Source organism: Megascapheus bottae, chromosome 9 (assembly GCF_031878675.1).
Source record: "Megascapheus bottae isolate mThoBot1 chromosome 9, mThoBot2.hap1, whole genome shotgun sequence".
Lineage (NCBI taxonomy): Eukaryota > Metazoa > Chordata > Mammalia > Rodentia > Geomyidae > Megascapheus > Megascapheus bottae.
This window is the reverse complement of record NC_143517.1, coordinates 12367149-12386715: the sequence shown is the minus strand read 5'-3', so window position 1 is coordinate 12386715 and position 19567 is coordinate 12367149. Positions and strand designations below refer to the sequence as shown.

The window sequence follows — 19567 nt, the reverse complement described above, 5'->3', positions numbered from 1 at the left end:
ACTGACACTTTGAAATATTTAAATAGCGTTTAAGTTGAACACTCATAGACAGGTAATGACACAAAAACATGTAAGCAAAACAGGTTACATATTTTCTTTGTGATTATTACTTTTTTCCCCGAGTCCAGTAGTCAGCTTCTGTAAACATACTCTCCAATTGCTAGACATGACATCATGTACAATAAATTTTAGACTCTTTCCCGGCTACCTTGATTTGTTTGGTTCTACTGGATGGCCAAGCTCACCTCCTCTGCCCTGCACTATTGTGTGGGTTTGGGGCTGAGCTGTCCTTAGAACACAAAAATACTGAACCTTTGAAATCATTATATTCTATATGTGTAGTAAAATGACATCTAAGGATGGCACAGTTTCAGATTTCTTATCTTCTTAAGAATATAACACCCTCTAGGGACCTGCAGGCTCCAAGAAAGGAAGGGGGTTGGGACAAAGTAATCACCTGCTAGAATTGGGGGAAAAAAATAGAGAAAAAAAAACCCTTCATTTTCTTTGTATATTACTATTATATATACTGCCTTCTGCCCTCCACTAATCAATTAAAATAGGAAGCGAAAGAAGAGAGAAGAATTTGCTGACTAGTGATCATTATTTCATTTCATTGTTCTTTTAGGTGTAAAAAGAACACTTTTGAGTGAGAGCAATAAGAGATTTTGCTGTTATCTAACTGGATAAATGTTCATGTCTGATTACTGTAAATATAATTTTTCACTAATTAATTTATCTTTGAATATGTCAGCATGCAGAGCAAAGACAGATAAAAGAAGTCTATGATCTATCTCGTATCATAGATGAAAACAGTCTTCACTTCAAGGACAAAGAACTCCCTATTAAACACTTGTTAGGGACTTTGTATTTTAACCTAGGGGATTATTCTAGCAGCTTAAGTATCATTAATATGCAAAGAACAGCACAGTTCATGAATTTTAAAAGTTCACAAGGAATCATTCTTACAGGAGGACTGAGACAGGTCTGCGGAAGCACCATTTAAAGTTTTCCTGATTTGCAATGTTAACAGTCTGTATTTCCAAGCTTGTATAGGGAGCTGCTCTTTCAGTTCTAAGAAGCTGACCACAACATGGGCTTTGAGGAAAATTTTTGAACTGTGATAGCTTGTGAACATTCAGCTTTGGCAATTTCCATAAGGTCCAAAACCACATTCCAGCCACCTATCCAGCCTTGTTCTGCAAGTCAAGATTCTCATATGGACTGCCAACTTAGTGATATCATGACAGTGTTACAAGGACAATTCAGTCAAGTCAACAATAGCAGCGTCCTTGCCTTAGCGTCTGGAGCCTTTGGCTCTTTGGCAGGCACCTCCTTCTCCTTGTGCTCCAAGGGGCTTCATTCTAGCCTGAGACATCACTCCTAAACCACAGCAGTGCTCTATGCTGTTTTGGTTTTCTTTCAGTTTCTTCCCTCATTCCCACTCCCATGACTCTATCAACATGCTGGTCTTCAAAATGAATTGCTAATAATACAAAAATTACTGGGCCATCAGATTGTACAAAAATTCGTTTGTTAGAATTAAGACTAACAGGTTTAGGAAATAAAGTTCTTCCTAAGTTCAAATTGAGAAAAATCACAATAGTCAATTAACTTCACAGGTGAATGCTACATATCCTAAATTGAAAAGATAGCCATTTTAGCATGGGCGTGTGTGTGTGTGTGTGTGTGTGTGTGTGTGTGTGTGTGTGTGTGTGTGTGTGTGTGTTTCTTTTGACGGTATAAAGATTAAAACTTAGGGCTTCACATTTCTACCACCTGAACTAAACCTCTGGCCTTTATACTGTAATTATTTTTTATATAATTTTTGGCTAGTCTATCCTGGACCATAATTGTCTCTTAATGCTTTTTGCAGAGTCCAGAGGACAAATGCATTCCACTGTTCTCACCCTTTTCTAATGAGAAGTTTTGGGCCATCAGATCCTGATTAGCTAAGATAATAACTATCAGCACCCAGAGACATAGGTATTCTTCCTATGTAGATTCTTTAGCATACAAAGAGGTTACCATGCAACATGTCAATTTATAAGTATGATGTATATTGAATAACATCTTCCCTGTATCATTCTCCGCATCCCTTCTAACCCCATCCCTCCCCTCAATTTTCTGAGTTTCATAAGGTATGCATTGAAAATTAAGATTACATTCTCTGCCCCTTTATAACTTTATTCAGTACATGTGATCTGAATTTCAGATATTGATGAAAAAGGTAGTTATATAAGAAAACTTATTTGGAAAGTTTTGGATTTTTTTTGACTTTTGCTTTTGTTTTCATTGTGTGCGTGCGTGTGCATGTGTGGCATGCATTTGTGTATGGCGTGTGGTATGTGTGGGGGGATGTGTGGTCTATTGTATATGTATACTGTATATTCTGGTCCTGCTTGAACTCAGAGCATGGGCTCTTCTCCAAAGCTATTTTGCTCAAGGCTAGCTTTTGAGCCACTGCTCCATTTGTACCTTTCTTGGTATTTAATTGGAGTTAAGCATCTCATAGACTTTCCTACATGGGCTGGCTTCCAACCAAGATTCTCAGATCTTAACCTCCTGAATCTGTGTCTGGCATTATTTTTTAATGATACAAAGATAGGAGAGAGTTGAGCTTGTTGCCAGTGGCTCTGAATTCTAGTTCAAAACTTTAATATAAACCTCAGTTTTGACATTTGTAAGATGGAAGTTTGGGCTTTTAGATCAGATGAGATCATACATGTCAGACCAGCAGTAAACTAGTATCCCTGAAAATACCAGGTGACCCCCATGATTGCCCTTCACAAAAGTTTGCAAATGAATGCTAAAAACATGCTACAAGTTAAGTTTTCAGTATTTCTAGTTTTATAAAGAAGATACACATATTGATATAGAATGCTATTGATCAAAACATATTTTTTTAAATGAACATGGTGACATTAGCCTGTGATCCCTGAACTTGGGAAACTGAGGCAGGAGAACTGAGAGTTCAAGGCTAGCCTGAACTCTCTTGTGAGATCTTGTCTCAACAAACAGAACCAAACTAAACCAAAAGAAACAGCAATAGCAACCAATCACTCTTCAAAAGTAACTACTCTACTAGACAGTGCTAATGAAGAGGATAATAGCTGGAGTCCAACTCAAAAAAACTGCCCATGCAGAACACAAAGGGGGTGCACACACAGACTGGGTAGCATGTGCTGGGACCCCTGGGAGGATGTGGCTTGGGGTCCGTGGATAAGCCAGGTGGACCAGCTACCCTGCCACCAGCTATCCCTGAATGGGCTGACTTTCATGGAGGCCAGGTGTATTATTTTACAGCCAGCTTGAAGGCACAAATGCCATCTCTTATGGCAAGAAAAATAAACTAACAAACTAACTAAATAAATACATTGGAAACAAAAGTTCCTTGTTTAACGTTTAGCATGAGCTGTCACTATTCATAATACTAACTCAGCATAGTATTTCCTTTCTCTCTACTTAATTTACTGGAATGCTTATACTGTCACCCTGGAGTAAGCTTTCCTAAATGTGATCATGGAAGGAAAGTACACATGGGAAGGGATGATTCTGGATTTTAGCATTCTGATTCAGTAAATGCAAATCTTCTTGAAAACCACAACCCGTTCATTTTAAAGGAAACATATTCCAAAATGGAAGCTGGAAGGCAAATATTGTCTCCTTCGGTGCCTGACGTTATTTATCTATTCTGTGAATAAGTTCTAGACTGTGTTAGACATTTGGGGGAAAAAACAAAACAAATGGGGCATGTAGCTTGTAGCTACAGAGCCTGCAGCTGCAGAGTGAATATGAAATGCATTTATGCCAACAGGTTACAATCAGAGACCCAACAAAACAGCATTCTTTTTTTTTTTCATTAGCTTTCATGCAGTTTGGGTACTTCATAGGCAAGCTCTTAACTTAGATATCTCCAAGTACAGACAGTCTCTGACTCAATATCTTTAAATTTTTACTTCTCCCAGTCAGTGAGATCCTTCCCCCTCTCTCTTTGTGTGTGTGTGTGTGTGTGTGTGTGTGTGTGTGTGTGTGTGTTTAAATCCCATTATTATCATCATTTCTAGCATTTTAAACTTAGATCTCACATTGGAGTGAAAATAGGCAATATTTAGCATTTAAGCTCTGATTTATTCATGATGGTGTAAAAGCCACATAGGTTCAATAGAACTTACACTTCAAATATTGAGTTTGATCTTTTGTGTGTGGTACTTATTTTCTTATGGACTCCATCCACAGGTCTTGGCTACTAGATCCTGTAGGAAATGACAGATACTCTGCTGTATGTTCTGTTGCTCAGCTAAGTTGTTTTGTGGGCGCAGTGGATTAAACACATGTTGTTTTCATTTTTAAGCAAATAACACTGTTTCATTGCAAGAGTCAGTGTAGAACATGTTCTCTGTGTTGTTTCAGGCATATAAGTGGTATGAGCTGGGCCACAAGAGGGGACATTTTGCTTCTGTCTGGCAACGTTCTCTCTACAATGTGAATGGATTGAAAGCTCAGCCATGGTGGACCCCCAAAGAAACGAGTTACACTGAACTGGTAAAGGTGAGTGCTAATCACGATGGTGTCAGTGTTTCCATTGGCTATCGTTTAGATGATGGAGGAAGTTTGGAATTGGTGTTCTCAAACCCTTCACCTTAGGACACTCTTACACTCTTCAGAATGATCCAACACCCCAAGGAAGTTTTGTTTGTGTGAGTATCCTAGGAGAAGAAAACTGTTTAAAAATAAATCAGTAGAAACCTTGGGCTCTCCTAGCAGAGAGTTACAATAGAACAAAATCTAGATACATAAGGCAATATAGTATGACGCTAAATGAAAGGACCTCCAGGATATAGAGACAAAAACCATATAATGAATGATTGTTGTCCTTAATGTACTATGTTATCTCTCATCTCTTTTGCTGTCCCTTGGTTATCTCATATTGTTACAGTATTTCACCTGGTTATCTGATAATATTTAATATATGTACATATTTGGTTATTTGAAATTGGATAGGGAAAGGGGGAAAACAAGATGAGGGGCGGGGGATGTGGGGAGGGAAATGGGGACCAAGACATGAGAAAGGGTATCAATGTTTGTGAAGTAATGCACCTTCTGTCTGGTGAATATAATGTAACCCTTCTATTAACTACATTAAGAAATATATGGGAAAAATAAATAACCATATTACACAAATTCAAAATGTAATGGAAAGATTGAAATGTTATATGCTTTTACAAATTTTTAAAATCTGTTTTGGGGGCCCTACTGGGATTTTAACACAGGGCCTTGTGCTTCCTAGGTTAAATGTTGTACTGCTTGAGCCACAGATGTAACTTCTTTTCAAAAGGTCTCATATTCATTCCTGTGCTGCCATGAGTTGTGATTTTCTTTTTCTTTTTTTATTGTAATTAGTAAAAGGGTTACATGATATTTGCCAGATAGAAGGTGCGTTAATTCACATACATTGATACCCTTTCACATGTCTTGGTACCCGTTTCCCTCCCCCCCCCAACCCCCACCAGTCTTGGTTTTCCCCCCTTCCCTATCAATTTTCAAATATCCAAATACAAATAAATTCAATATATCAGATAACAAAGTGAGATACTATACCAATATGAGATAACCAAGGGACAGCAAAGGAGATGAGAGACAACATAGTACATTAAGGACAACAATCATTCATTATATGGCTTTTGTTTCACTATCCTGGAGGTCCTTTCAATTAGCTTCACATTATATGTCCTTATGTATCAAGATTTTGCTCTATTGCAAATCTCTGATAGTAGAGCCCAAGGTTTCTACTGCTTATGACGAATGAGGGAAACCATTGAGCCTAAGTTCCTTTCAGTCTGGCTTACTTCACTTAATATGATTTTTTCTAAGTCTTTCCATTTCCTAACAAATGGGGCAATGTCATTCTTTCTGACAGCAGCATAGAATTCCATTGTGTACAAATACCACAACTTGTTGATCCACTCATCAACTGAGAGACATCTAGGTTGGTTCCATATCTTTGCTATGGTGAATAGTGCTGCAATGAACATTGTTGTGCTAGTGGGTTTAGTATGTCCTTGTTTCTGGATGGTTGGGTAAATGCCAAGTAGTGGAATTGCTGGGTCATAGGGGAGTTCTATGTTTAGCCTTTTGAGGCACTGCCACACTGCTTTCCATAGTGGTTGAACGAGTTTGCACTCCCACCAACAGTGTAGTAGTGATCCCTCCTGGCCACATCCCCTCCAGCATCTGTTGTCATTCGTTTTCCTGATCCTGGCCATTCTAGCTGGAGTGAGGTGGAATCTTAGAGTTGTTTTGATTTGCATTTCTTTTATGACCAGAGATGTTGAGCATTTCTTCATGTGTCTATAGGCCATTTTTGTTTCTTCTTCAGAGAAGACTCTCTTTAAGTCTTTGGCCCATTTTTTAATGGGATGGTTGTTACTTTGGAGGTTAGTTTTGGAGTGATTCAATTTTTTGAGTTGTTGATATATTTTAGATATGAGGCCTTTGTCCGTTGTTTGGTTGGCGAAGATCTTCTCCCACTCTGTAGGCTTCCTGATTATTTTAGTAGCTATGTCCTTTGCCATGCAAAAGCTCTGCAGTTTAATGCAGTCCCACTTATCCAGCCTTTCTCTGATTTGTTGTGATTCTTGGTCCTTATTAAGAAAGTTTCGACCTGTGCCAAGGAGGCCTAGTCTATCTCCTATTCCTTCCTATAGAGTTTTCAGTGTGTCAGCTTTTACCTCCAGGTCTTTGATCCATTTGGAGTTAATTCCAGTGCAAGGTGACAAAGAAGGATCCAGCTTTAGTTTTCTGCAGGTGCTTAACCAGTTCTGCCAGCACAACTTGTTGAAGAGGCTGTCTTTCTTCCATTCTATTTTTTTGGCTCCCTTGTCAAAGATTAGGTGGCCATAGGTCTGTGGTTTAATATCTGGGTCCTCAGTTCTATTCCATTGGTCTTCAGGCCTGTTCCTGTGCCAGTACCAGGCTGTTTTGAGAATTATGGCTCTGTAATAGAGTCTAAAGTTTGGAATTGAAATTCCTCCAGCGCTGTTCTTTCTGCTAAGAAGTGTTTTTGCTTTACGGGGTCTTTTATTATTCCATATGAAATTTTGGATTGCCTCTTCTATTTCTTTAAAGAATGACATTGGGATGTTGATGGGTATTGCATTGAATTTGTAGATAGCTCTTGGCAAGATTGTCATTTTCACAATGTTGATTCTTCCAATCCAGGAGCATGGGAGGTTTTTCCATTTCCTTAGTTCTGCTTTAATTTCCTTTTTTAGGGTTTTAAAGTTTTCGTCAAAAAGGTCCTTTACATTCTTAGTGAAGGTAATTCCTAGGTACTTTATTTTCTTTGAGGCTATTGTGAAAGGAGTTTCTTTCCTGATTATTGCCTCGTTCCTGTCACTGTTGGCATAAAGGAAGGCAGTTGATTTTTGAGGGTTGATTTTATAGCCTGCTACTCTTCCAAAGCTTTGGATCAGCTCTAGGAGCTTGGAAGTAGAGTCTATAGGATTCTTTAAATACAGAATCATGTCATCTGCAAAGAGGGATAGTTTTATTTCCTCTTTCCCTGCTTGGATCCCCTTTATGCTTGCTTCTTGCCTTATTGCACTGGCTAGGAATTCTAGTACTATGTTAAAGAGGAGTGGAGAGAGTGGGCATCCTTGTCTCATTCCTGATTTTAGAGGGAATGGCTTTAGATTTTCACCATTAAGTGTAATAGTAGCAGTAGGTTTCTCATACACAGCCTTTATTACATTGAGGAATGTTCCATGGATTCCTAGTTTCTCCAGAGCTTTTAACATAAAGGGGTGTTGGATCTTGTCAAATGCCTTTTCCGCGTCTATTGAGACAATCATGTGATTTTTGTCTTTGCTCCTGTTGATGTGTTGAATTATATTAATTGATTTGCGTATGTTGAACCAGCTTTGCCTCCCTGTGATGAATCCAGTTTGATCATAGTGTATAATTTTTTTGATGAGTTGTTGTAGACGGTTGGCCAGTAGTTTGAGAAGTTTTGCATCGATGTTCATCAAAGACATAGGTCTATAGTTCTCTTTCTTTGATGAATCTCTGTCTGGTTTGGGGATGAGGGTTATACTGGCTTCATAGAATGAGTTTGGTAAGGAACCTTCATTTTCAATTTCGTTGAAGAGCTTGAGGAGTATTGGTGTGAGCTCTGCTTTGAAGACCTTATAGAATTCAGCTGTGAATCCATCTGGCCCTGGACTTTTCTTAGGTGGAAATTCTCTAATTGCCATTTCTATTTCAGAGCTTGAAATAGGCCTGTTGAGTTGGCTTAGTTCTTCTTGGTTCAGTGTGGGTATGTTAATATTGGCTGGGAATTCATCCATTTCATCTAGATTCTCAAATTTGTTGGCATAAAGGTTTGAGAAGTATTCCCTCATGATATTCTGGATCTTGGTAATTTCTGTCGTGATATTACCATTTTCATCTGCGATTTTGTTCATTTCGATATGCTCTCTTCTTTTTTTGGTAAGATTTGCTAAGGGCTTGTCAATTTTGTTGATTCTTTCAAAGAACCAACTCCTTGTTTTGTTGATTCTTTCTATAGTTTTTTTGGATTCCAAATAATTTAATTCTGCTTTGATTTTAATTATTTGCTTTCTTCTACTGGGATTAGGGTTGGTTTGTTACTCTTTTTCCAGGAGGTTAAGGTAGGACATTAACTTGTTGGTTTGCAATTTTTCCAACTTGTTGTTGTAGGCACTCAGCGCTATAAATTTTCCTCTGAGTACTGCCTTTACTGTGTCCCAAAGGAGTTGGTATTTTGTGTGCTCCTTACTGTTAAATTTCATAAACTGTTGGATTTCTGTTCTGATCTCTTCGATGACCCATTGGTGATTCAACAATGTGTTGTTCAGTCTCCATGAGTTACAGGGTTTTCGTTGGTGGAGATGTGTGTTCAGTTCCAATTTGATGCCTTTGTGGTCTGAGAGTGTGCATGGAATAATTTCTGTGTTTCTGAATCTGTCCAGGTTTGTTTTATGGCCTAAGATGTGATCTATTTTGGAAAATGTTCCATGTGCTGCTGAGAAAAACGTATATTGTGTTGTTGCTGGGTGGAATATTCTGCAGATGTCTGTTAGATCTAGTTGGTCTATATAGTTGTTCAGTTCTAAGGTTTCTCTGTTGAGTTTTTGCCTTGTTGATCTGTCCATAGGTGAAAGTGGTGTGTTAAAGTCACCGACAATCACTGTATTTCGATCTATGTATGGTTTCAGTGTAAGTAAAGTTTGCTTGATGAAGTTTGGAGCTCCGGGATTGGGTGTGTAAATATTTAGGATCGTTATGTCTTCCTGGAGGAAAGATCCCTTTAGTAGTATGTAGTAACCTTCTTTCTCTTTTCTTACTAATTTTGGTTTGAAGCCTATTTTATCTGATATGAGGATGGCAACTCCAGCCTGTTTATGGGGGCCGTTAGCTTGATAGAGTTTATTCCAACCTCTCACTTTCAAAAGATGCTTGTTTTTTGGGGTAAGATGTGTCTCTTGAAGACAGCAGAATGATGGCTCTTGCTTTTTGATCCAACTAGACAGCCTATGCCGTTTAATTGGAGAGTTGAGTCCATTGATATTGAGAGTTAGGATTGAGAAATATTTATTAGGTCCTTCCGTTTTTAAAAGCTTTTATTTGGGCCTGTGTCTTGACAGTTCTTGTGGTCCTTAGGTGGTATGCTGTTTAGGTGCCATTTCTTTCCCTATATTGCCTTTATTTTGGTTTTCTATGTATAGAACATCCTTCAGAATTCTCTGTAGTGTTGGTTTTGTTGCGACATATTGTTGCAGCTTTTCCCTGGAATGGAATGTTTTTATTGTTCCCTCAGTTATGAATGAGAGCTTAGCTGGGTACACTATTCTTGGTTGGTAGTTATTTGACTTAAGGGCATGACATATATGCTTCCAGTCACTTCTTGCTTGCATGGTCTCTGCTGAGTAATCTGGGGTTATTCTGATTGGTTTTCCTTTATAGGTTACTGAACCCTTTTCTCTGGCTGCCTTTAGGATCCTTTGTTTGGTTTCTACTGATCCAGTTCGGATTACGATGTGGCGCTGAGATGTTCTTTTCTGGTCAGGTCTGTTTGGGGTTCTAAAAGCTTCTTGTATCTGGATGGGTCTGCCCTTCTGGATATTTGGGAAATTCTCTGAGATGATTCCCTGAAGTATATTTCCAATACCATTGACCTCTTTCTCCAGACCCTCCTCAATACCAATTAGCCTTAAATTAGGCTTCCTAATTGTATCTTGGACCTCCTGAAGCGCTCTCTCATTTTTCCTAGATTTGGATTGACTCATTTTCTGTTCTTTCTCTATAATAACTAAATTATCTTCAGCCCCGGAAATTCTCTCCTCTGCATTGTCTAACCTGCTATCAAAGCTATCTACTTTATTTTTCATCTCCCTTGCTACTAATTGCTCATTTTTGATGCCTTGCATCTCTTCTTTTAGATCATGTATGGATTTCTTTAGCTCCTTGATTTCCATTTGAGTGGTTAGCTCAGTAGCTTTATTTTCTTTGAACATTTGCTGGAGTTCGGTCACCTTTTTATTTGTGGATTCTATGAATTCATCCATCTTTCTTTGAACAGCCTTTATTATGGCTTCCTTTATGGCTCCTTCTTTTTCACTTATCACCTTGTTTATGGTTTCCTCTTGTTCAGATATGGCTTCCTCCCTTATCTCTTTCTTTATATTTTCACATTTTTCATTAATGATGTTTATCAATTGCATTTGTACAGCACTTGGAAGACTCTCCTCTAGGTTTGCCAGTGACTGTTCCATTGGCTGTTTACATTGGGTGGGGGAGGTGGGAGGTGTTGTTTCTTGATTTGACATTTTTCTTGTGTTTCTTGTTCTGCCCATTTGAAAATGGGAGCAAGATTAATACTAAACACGATTATAGTTTTTCAGATATAACCAACCTAGACCTCTGTAGCTGGCAGACTCTAGATGTTCACAAGTTTTGATTGGTGTTATCACTCTTTCTTTTCGTGCAGTTACTGACTAGTCTAATTATTCACTGTTAAGCGATTTATATCCAAAACAATAAGCCTCTCAATCCAATCTCTATTGTCTTTAAGTCCCTCTGAACCTAGAGGATAATTAAACACCTAGATATACAATGCTGCTCAACAGCCATCAAGTGTAGGTCCATGCAGCATAAGGGTTGAAAGAGGAGCAGAGGTCCAGAGATAGAAAAATAGAATGAGAAAGGTCAGGGGGTAAGTAGGTAGAGTATTTGAGTACAAAGTTTGGAAAGTATTAGAATAAAACTTATGAGTTGCTGCGCGACTAGCTCTTAGCCCAACCAGTGGCCTCACAGTGGACCATGGGATGGATCTGCGAGCTTCCGTCTGAGCGAGGTTGGGGGACGTTTTCCTGTGCTGCTTCAGGGGCGGCCCCAAGCCAAGGGTCTGGGGATTGAGAGTTTCAGAGCTCTCAGCAGGACCAGCAGGAGGCCCCTCTGTTCCCAGAGGGGGGGCCCAGCTGGGGGCGTGGGCTCCAAGGGCGGAGCCGCGCCTTTTTGATTCTCAGAAGGGGAGCTTGGCTGCTGGTTGGCCCTTCAGATCCCTGCTGTGTTTCCACTGCTTTGTCAGAGTCTGTGACTGTGGGGGGGGGGGGGGGCCTCGGTGGTGTCTTGCTCAGGATTCCCAGCTGGAGGGTGCCCCTCTCGAGAATTGAGGGGGGGCAGATGCTGGCTCCTATTTACCCGCACCCCCTACCCTCTGTTGTAAGGCACGGTCCCAAAGTCCTCCACTCTCCAGATCCAGTGGCCTGGGTGAGGAGCCTGGTGGGCGGGTGGGAGCTGGGATAGCTATGTCTCCCCTGGTGGGGTGCTAAGTCTTAGGGTCCGCCCACTTGTCAGTCTCCAGTCAGAGGGCTGGGGCTTGAGCCCGTTGGGCGGGTGGGAGTTGGGACAGCCCCGCCTCCCTTGGTGGGGTGCTGGGTCTTATGGGTAGCCCGCCTGTCAATTTCCAGTCAATGGCCTGAGGGAGGGGGCAGTTGAGGGGAGGGACAGGATTCTAAATTCCTTGCCCCCCTGCTCCCGCCAGTCTTTCTCGGGCGGGGTGTTGGGGTCTGAGTTAAGTTCTATTGCTTGGCACCCGCTCTGCTTTCCCGATGTGTTTGGGGGTGCGCTGTATTACTCACACCTCTGCGTCCGTCTGCGGGTGCTCCACGGTGGTGGGGAGTCTTTCACTCCCCTCGGGTCTCCTCCGCCGCCTGTGTTCTGCGTCTGGGTTCTGCTGCTTGCTGTTCTGGTTCCGTGTCTGGGTTCTGCTGCTTCCGCCGTTCGCTGGCCCGGTTCTGTGCTGGTTTCTGCAGCCGTGGGGCTCCCAGCTCGGTGCCCTCCACTGCCGCCGCTTTTCGTGGGTTAGAGCCGGTGCCCGCCCCCGCTTTCCCCGCGTGGGGCCGGCGCCCGCTCAAGCCTCTTTTCGTGGCTTGGTCGGGCACCAGCTACAGCTTTTCGGGGCTTTCTGCGGCTTTGGGCGAGAGGTGGGGGAGGGGTCCTCGCGTTCCGAATTCTTTGAGAAAGTTGGATGTGAGCTTTATCTGGATTTCTTTTCCGGTTTGAGTCCTTCTCCGTTGCTTTTTGAGTTTGTTGTCGTGGATTTCTTTAGAAAGTTGGCTCGTGGGACTCCCTGGTTCTCTCTTTTTTTCAGAGAAAGTAAGGCAGCGTCCCTATTGTCTCGGCGCCATCTTCCTTCCAGTTGTGATTTTCATACTCATGCTTTTCATGACTTACACCACCATACTCAACTTTTTATTGGTTAAGGTGGGATTTTTGCCTAAATTGTGCTTGAATTGTGATCTTCCTGATCTCTAGCTTCTGAATAGCTGTGAGCCATCAGTGTCCAGCAACAAGTCTTGTTAATAATCGATTGTCATAGAAGACAGGGGAATTCTCCTGCCTGCATCACAGATGCTTGCATATTAAAGTATTCCTCCATTTCCAAATTATAGCTCTGACTACTAAGGATCATCATCTCCTCATTGATTTTGTTGTTGTTGTTGCTTTTGTTTTGCACTGTTCCTGGGGCTTGAACTCAGGGCCTGGATGCTGTCCCTGCACATTTTTGCTCAAGCTAGCACTCTCCCTCTTGAACTACAGCTTCACTTACAGCTTTTTGTAGGGATGCCTAACCTGCTCAGATTTCAAGCTCCTGAGTAACTAGAATTATTGTCCAGCTCAGCCACTGACGTCTTAATGGGAACTCTTCAGAACTGGTAGCTGCCATGATTGGCCAAAATAGTTGCAAACTAATTATACTTCTAGCCCTTCACTGATAGGGATAGCATGCTTTTATTCAAGTTATTGCCACTATGTTCCTGAGGGATGGAGTATGCAGTGGCCTGGAGGCATGGATAAGTGCTTAGTAGAACAGCCCTGTGCTGTCTTTCCTTCAGTGGCATTGTCACTCGTCTTCATTGTGTAGCTGATAAACGGGCAGCTCTGGCACTGAATGAAGTGTGTGAAACTCTGTGAAAGATAGTACAAAAAATATTCTAGTGGAATTTACTCTTGGGGGTTTATTTTCATTAAAATAGAGTAGGTTGCTGCCCAAATCAAAAATACCAAAATGCTAAATGCCTTGGAGATATTTAACAAAAAAATGGAAACAGAAAAATGGATTTGGAAATAGAGATTATCTCTAGTAGTTAGAGAAAGGTAATCATACCTTAACAGGTTTTGCTGTCCTCTTTTTGAGATGTGCTCTTTGATCCATGCAACTCTGTGGCTGATTTAGGTATAAATATCCACCCAGAGACACCACTGTGGTGTATTGAAAATGAACAGCCAAGAGCAAATAACATCATAGTTTAAAATGTCCCCTTTGTACTTGTATTTTCCACTACGTAGATATAGGAAAAGGAAATAGAACAACATGAAAACAAAAAGAAAAACTTTCACTTCATTCTAAGCTTTCCAGAGCAGCAGCTCGCATGTAAACATAGGCCATGTCAGATAGGTTTGCCTTTCGTCTTCATTTTGCAGTGTTATTCAGCTGGAGAGGTAGTCGGCCATTCTGGGCCAGGGATGTGGCATTCCATCACTCTCTCCTACACTATAGCTTTTATTCATTAAGAAATCCAGTGTGAATGAAAAACATCACCTGGACAAAAATAGGATTTATAAATAAGGCCGTTAGTGGTTTCACATTTCTATCTGATTAAATATTTAGATGTTTTCAGTGAATTGCTTTTGAATGTGAAATGGATTGAGAAAGGAACAAAGATGTCAGACTTGCAGTAGAATTAACTACAAATTAAGAGGGTTTGCAATTTTATATAAAAGTGACACAAGTATAAAGAAGTGCCAAAAGCAATGTTTTAACATTCATGCAATACTTGGCTCTTATTTTTCTAAATCTAACTTGAAGCTTTTGGAGTTCAAATGATCCCTTCCTGAAAGGTTATGACAAAACATGATGGGATTCAGAATTTGATGATTATGTGACTGAAAGGTGAACCTTTTAGAAAGGGCTCTACAATTAGAGGCAGATTAGATCTGCTCTCATCTGACACTTGGGGCAAGTCTCAACTTCAGAGAGGTTTTTTTAATCTCTAAATTACAAATAATTACTTCAGTTCCCTCTTCTACAAAGAGAGGGAACAAAACCAAAGCAGAAGAAAACCCAGCACATTGGAGGTGTCTATATGCTGCTTAGAAGTGAACCCTATGAATTGTGTTGTTTAGAATGGCATTTGATTCCAATTACAACAGAGCAACAACTAAATAAAATCTTTGATAGTCTCCTACTCTAAACAAAATTAGTTTCAGCAGTTGTCAGCATAAAAATATGTCTACAAATTAGTTTTTCCTCTGACCTTCTTTAGGAACGCGCAGTGTTCGGTATTTTGGAGTAATTGCAGACTCAACGTATAGGTTGTACTCCTTTTAGGGTTCTAAAATGTTTGATCTGATAGTTCATGATCTGCATCTTCATGTATATGTAGTTTAATGTTTTAAATGCACCCACGTGCATGGGGTTTGTATCTGTTTGTCAAGCCATTTGCTTATTTATGCATGGCCTGTATTTTTATATACACAGACCTTTCAGCCCCTTTCCATGAGGGGATTTGTGGTTTCTTCTTGGAGGACTGTTCAATTTGTATGGATAGGAGGGGAGCCGGCATCTATATCTCCATTTACCTTCCTTGAAGGATGCCAGCCTACCTGCCTATGATCTAGTATATGAGAGACAGGTGTCTCATTTGTCTTTCTTTCTTTTTTTTCTTTTCACTTTTTCTATGGCTTTTAATGCAACAGGACATTTCAAATACCAGGTCCAAAGACAGGTTTTTTTTTTTCCTTATGTTATTATTAGGGTGATGAACAGAGGGGGTTACAGTTATATAAGTCAGGTACATTTCTTCTTGCACAATGCCATGCCTTCTTTTGCTTTCTCCCAGGTTTTTTCTCCCATCCCTACCCTCAAATTCTATACTTTATTTTCAATATAGTGTCGAGTGAGTACCACCACTGCATTTGCACTTGCATTGCCCCTCTTCACCCTCCCAAAGACAGAGAGAAAAGGGAAGAAAAGAAAAATATCAGCAAAGAAAAAATGCTCTTGTTTCTATTTTCTGGAGTTCATTTTGATAAATATCATTTTATGTGATCAAAGGCACATAGGCATTATACTTTTTGTGTTCTAAGAATATCCTTCTGTCTCTTGATTTCTTAACGTTTACAGATTGGATGCTTCTACCTGGATTGTTTTTGGTCCTTTATCTCAGGGGGAAAAAAAATCACTCTCATTCTTTAAAAAAGAGCAAACTCTGGGTCTCCATGACCTCTTTCAGCCGGGGCTAGATACGTTCCATTATCTCTTTTTTTTTCTCAGCAAAGATAATAAGAGACTAAAATGATACAATGAAAACAGCCAGTCTACATGTAACAGCAGAACCATGACTGCAAAGCCCTGTCACATTCAGAAATCTCAGCAACAACTTCTGTAATATTCCACACCAGCTGCACCATATTTAATTAATAAATGATGGCTTTCTTCAGTTAGTTCCCTGTTCTTAACAACCCAAGAAAGCCAAGTGTCTCCATCTACCAAGTCACATGGAGTCCTCACTTCTAGGCAGCCACCTGCAGCTTCCCTGGACCTTTTGCCTCCACTCAAGAAGAACCTGGATCCTTCCTTCCCATTCCAGTACCTTCCCCTCATCTGCTTGCCTTTGACTCTCCCAAAACAAAGTGACCATCCCCGCCTCCCTTGCTACAGCAAGCTCAGAAGAAACATCTCTTGTGTTTCTCATTTGTATGGTCCTTGCACAATAAAAAATATCGAGTGCCCTTTCCTTTGTACCAGTACTAGGGCTTTAACTCAGAGTGTTGCATTTTTGTTTGGCTTCTTTGCTCAAGGCTGGTGTTCTCCCACTTAAGTTCATTAATCATTTCCAGTGTTTTGATGGTTAAGGAGAGATAAGAGTCTCATGGAGGATCCTAGTGGTAAAGGGCTTGCCTAGCATCCTAAAAGCCCTGGGTTTGACTCCTTGGTACCACATACACCGAAAAAGCTGCAGTGCTGCTGTGGTTCAAGTGGTAAAGTGCTAGCCTTGAGAAAGCCCAAGGACAGTGCTCAGACCCTGAGTTCAAGCCCCAGGACTGGAAAAAAAAAATCTCATGGACCTTTCAGCCCAGGCTAGCTTGGAACTATCATCTGCAGATCTCAGACTTCTCAGTAGCTAGGATTACAGGTTTGAGCCATCAGCACCTGACTCAGCTGCTTCCTTTGATCTTTATGTTCAAACTTTAGAAAGAAGTGATCACAGGGCGGCGGGCCAGTGAGAAACTGTTCCTATAATGCTCCTGATTTCCTTAAAAGTTTTGTTAAAGTTATTGCATGGAGGATTTACTGAGAGAGCATTGTGTTGGCTGTGATGCCTGTACGGAATTCACAAACTTTCCTTGCATCTGGACCCCCACATGCCTTGGGGGTGCACTGTGAAGCACACTGTAGTGTAGCCATGTACTCGTGGAGATTTAAGCAAACTGCTTTAATTTCTAAAAATTAAGATATTTAATTTCAAATGTAAAATAATGGTTGTTTCTCAAAAATAAGATAATTCCTAAAATGAAATTCCACTAGCATATTCTTAACCCATTAAGTAAAATATATTATATAGTATACTGGAGCACTATTATTATCAACTCATTCTAACTTCAGGTACAATACATCCTTTGTCTGGGCTAACCCTTTTCTGTCACAACCTAAATAGGTTGTGAACATCTCAGCAGTAATCTCCAATGCCAGTATGTGTGTATTCTCAGTGCCCTTTCTCCTATAGCCAATCCTACCCAAGACCTGATCTTGCTCGTGTTATCCTGAACTCTCTATTTATCCTCATGTTAAAAAACATCATACTTTATAATCATCTTGTATTTTATTTGTGTACATTTATGCTCCCCTTATGAATGTGAATTTATTCCCAATTCTCTCCCATCTGCTTGCTTTCTTAGTTGGAGCTAGTTTTGTCTTGCATCTCCTTTAGTGTTAGAGACTGAATTAAACCTCCTCAAAATTTGTATTTTGAGGCCCTTACCCCTAGCCCCTCAGAATGACTGGATTCAGAAAAGGCTTTTACAGAGAGTTACATATAAAGATCATTGAGGTCATATAAAGGTCATTGAGGTAAGTCTTAAGGTCTATGAAAAGAAATACCAGAAAACACCCAGAGAAAATAGTCACACAGGTGCCAATGGAAAGATTGCTATTTATTAGGCTAGCAGAGAATTATCAAAAGAAATGGCTGGCCAACACCTAGGTGTTGGACTTCCAGTCTGTAGAACTGTGAGGACATAGTCTGTGGTACTGTGTTAATGGAATCCTAACAAATGAATGCCATTCTTGGTCACTATCCTTATATTTAGCATTTTTTAAATGCAAAACTGTCTGAGGGAGCTTGTGTTCTCCACAGGAAAAAAATATCTAAGGCTCAGCTTGATGTGTTTGATTAGAGCAAAATTAAAGTGACTTTATGTCACATTTTGATTATTCATCATCTAGCACCTCATAGAAGTAGAGCTGTGTCAGCTAAGTAATACAAGGACAGTGTGTAGACCAGGAGGCAACAAGAAATCAATGTATGGATTAGCACAGCTTAATTCAAAATGTAAAACAAGGAATGGAACAATTAATTTCCCTGCTGCTCTCCTTCCCTTTACTGCATATCTGTTATATAAAAACACCATTGCCTTGAGTTCTGTGATTTTGTAAAGATGCTTTTAAAGAACTAGTAAAAAAGCCTTCGGTTGCTAACAATTTTTCCCCTAAATTTAGCATGGGGCTTGGATTACATTTTGTGTAGCAAAAAGGAAGGTAAGCATAAAAAAATAAAAGAATGTAGGCATTTAACAGCCCCCATGTGAAACCTCTTCTACAGGAACTTGTATGCAGAGGAGATGGTAACAGATAAATGATGTCATCATCTTTTCATATCTGATTCAAGAAAGCAGAGAAATGACTAAGGACTTTTGGAAAAGGAACACCAACAACCAAGACCCTGCTTAGCCTCAGTGAGCAGGCCAGTCAGGGATGACATCTCAGTCCCCAGTTTATATACTGGCTTAGCAATATGTTCACCGGCCATGCCCTGCCATTTCACATTGCTCATTCATTTGCTTGGGACTAACACTCACGGTCCGCCAAACATTAAGGAGACCCTTCTATGTGAAGGACAGAGAACAAACCAGACAAAAAGAAAACCTTTTTATGGGGGAAACAGAAAATAGGAGGAGGAGAAGCAAACTTGAATTAATTTTGCTAACAGTTTCAGAGCTACAAGAGAAGATCTTGTATTCATAAAACAAAAGCAGGGTGGTGCTTGTAATTGTTGCACATTATTATACATAGAAAAGGTCATCCTGTTGTATACTTTGAATACATGCCACCTTTACCAATTAAATATTTTGCAATATAAGATTAATCACATAGATAACAAGAAAAGTGATGAAAGTTCTAATTACTTAAATTTACTAAACACCTATTTCTACGAATCTTTAGTCCAGTATAAAAACAGCTTCAGATATTTTTAGAAACGTCTTTTTTGAAAAGCAGTAGAATCCAACAGTTAGGAAGCTATAAAGCCCAGTACCAGGCAGGTGTCATGGCACATCCGTGAAGCCCATACAACTGACGTACTTCACAGCAGTGCACATTTCCCACTGACATGCTAGTGTTGGTTTGTTTGTTGTTTTGTTTTTTAGGATGGGGGATTGGAGGGGTGGGGATGGGGAGTGATAGGAATGGAAAAGTCACAAATCATATGACTTTTTGGCAAAGGAGATAGATTGACTGTGTCTTATCCAAAATGAAACCAGATGCATTTTCAAACTTTTTGGATTTTTGGCATATTTACAAATATATAATGAGAGGGCTTGAGAAAGAGACCAGGATGTTAACACACCGAATCCATTTAGGCTTCATACACAACTACATACATAGGTTGGAAGGAATTGAATGTGTGTGTGTGTGTGTGTGTGTGTGTGTGCATGTGCACACATCTTTCGTTCTTTTCTTTTTGGTGATGGCATTGGGTCT

The 19567-nt window shown here is 40.2% G+C and overlaps 1 protein-coding gene across 9 annotated transcripts in view; it reads left to right on the top strand.

The window, feature by feature from the left end:
- Asph (aspartate beta-hydroxylase) overlaps window positions 1-19567 on the top strand; it is a 192244-nt gene that overhangs the window by 152732 nt on the left and 19945 nt on the right. For all 9 annotated transcript variants that reach the window (XM_090338865.1, XM_090338861.1, XM_090338864.1 and 6 more), the window contains one exon: window positions 4414-4551. In XM_090338865.1, coding sequence (XP_090194991.1) covers window positions 4414-4551 — 138 coding nt within the window. The remainder of the gene's footprint in view (window positions 1-4413; window positions 4552-19567) is intronic.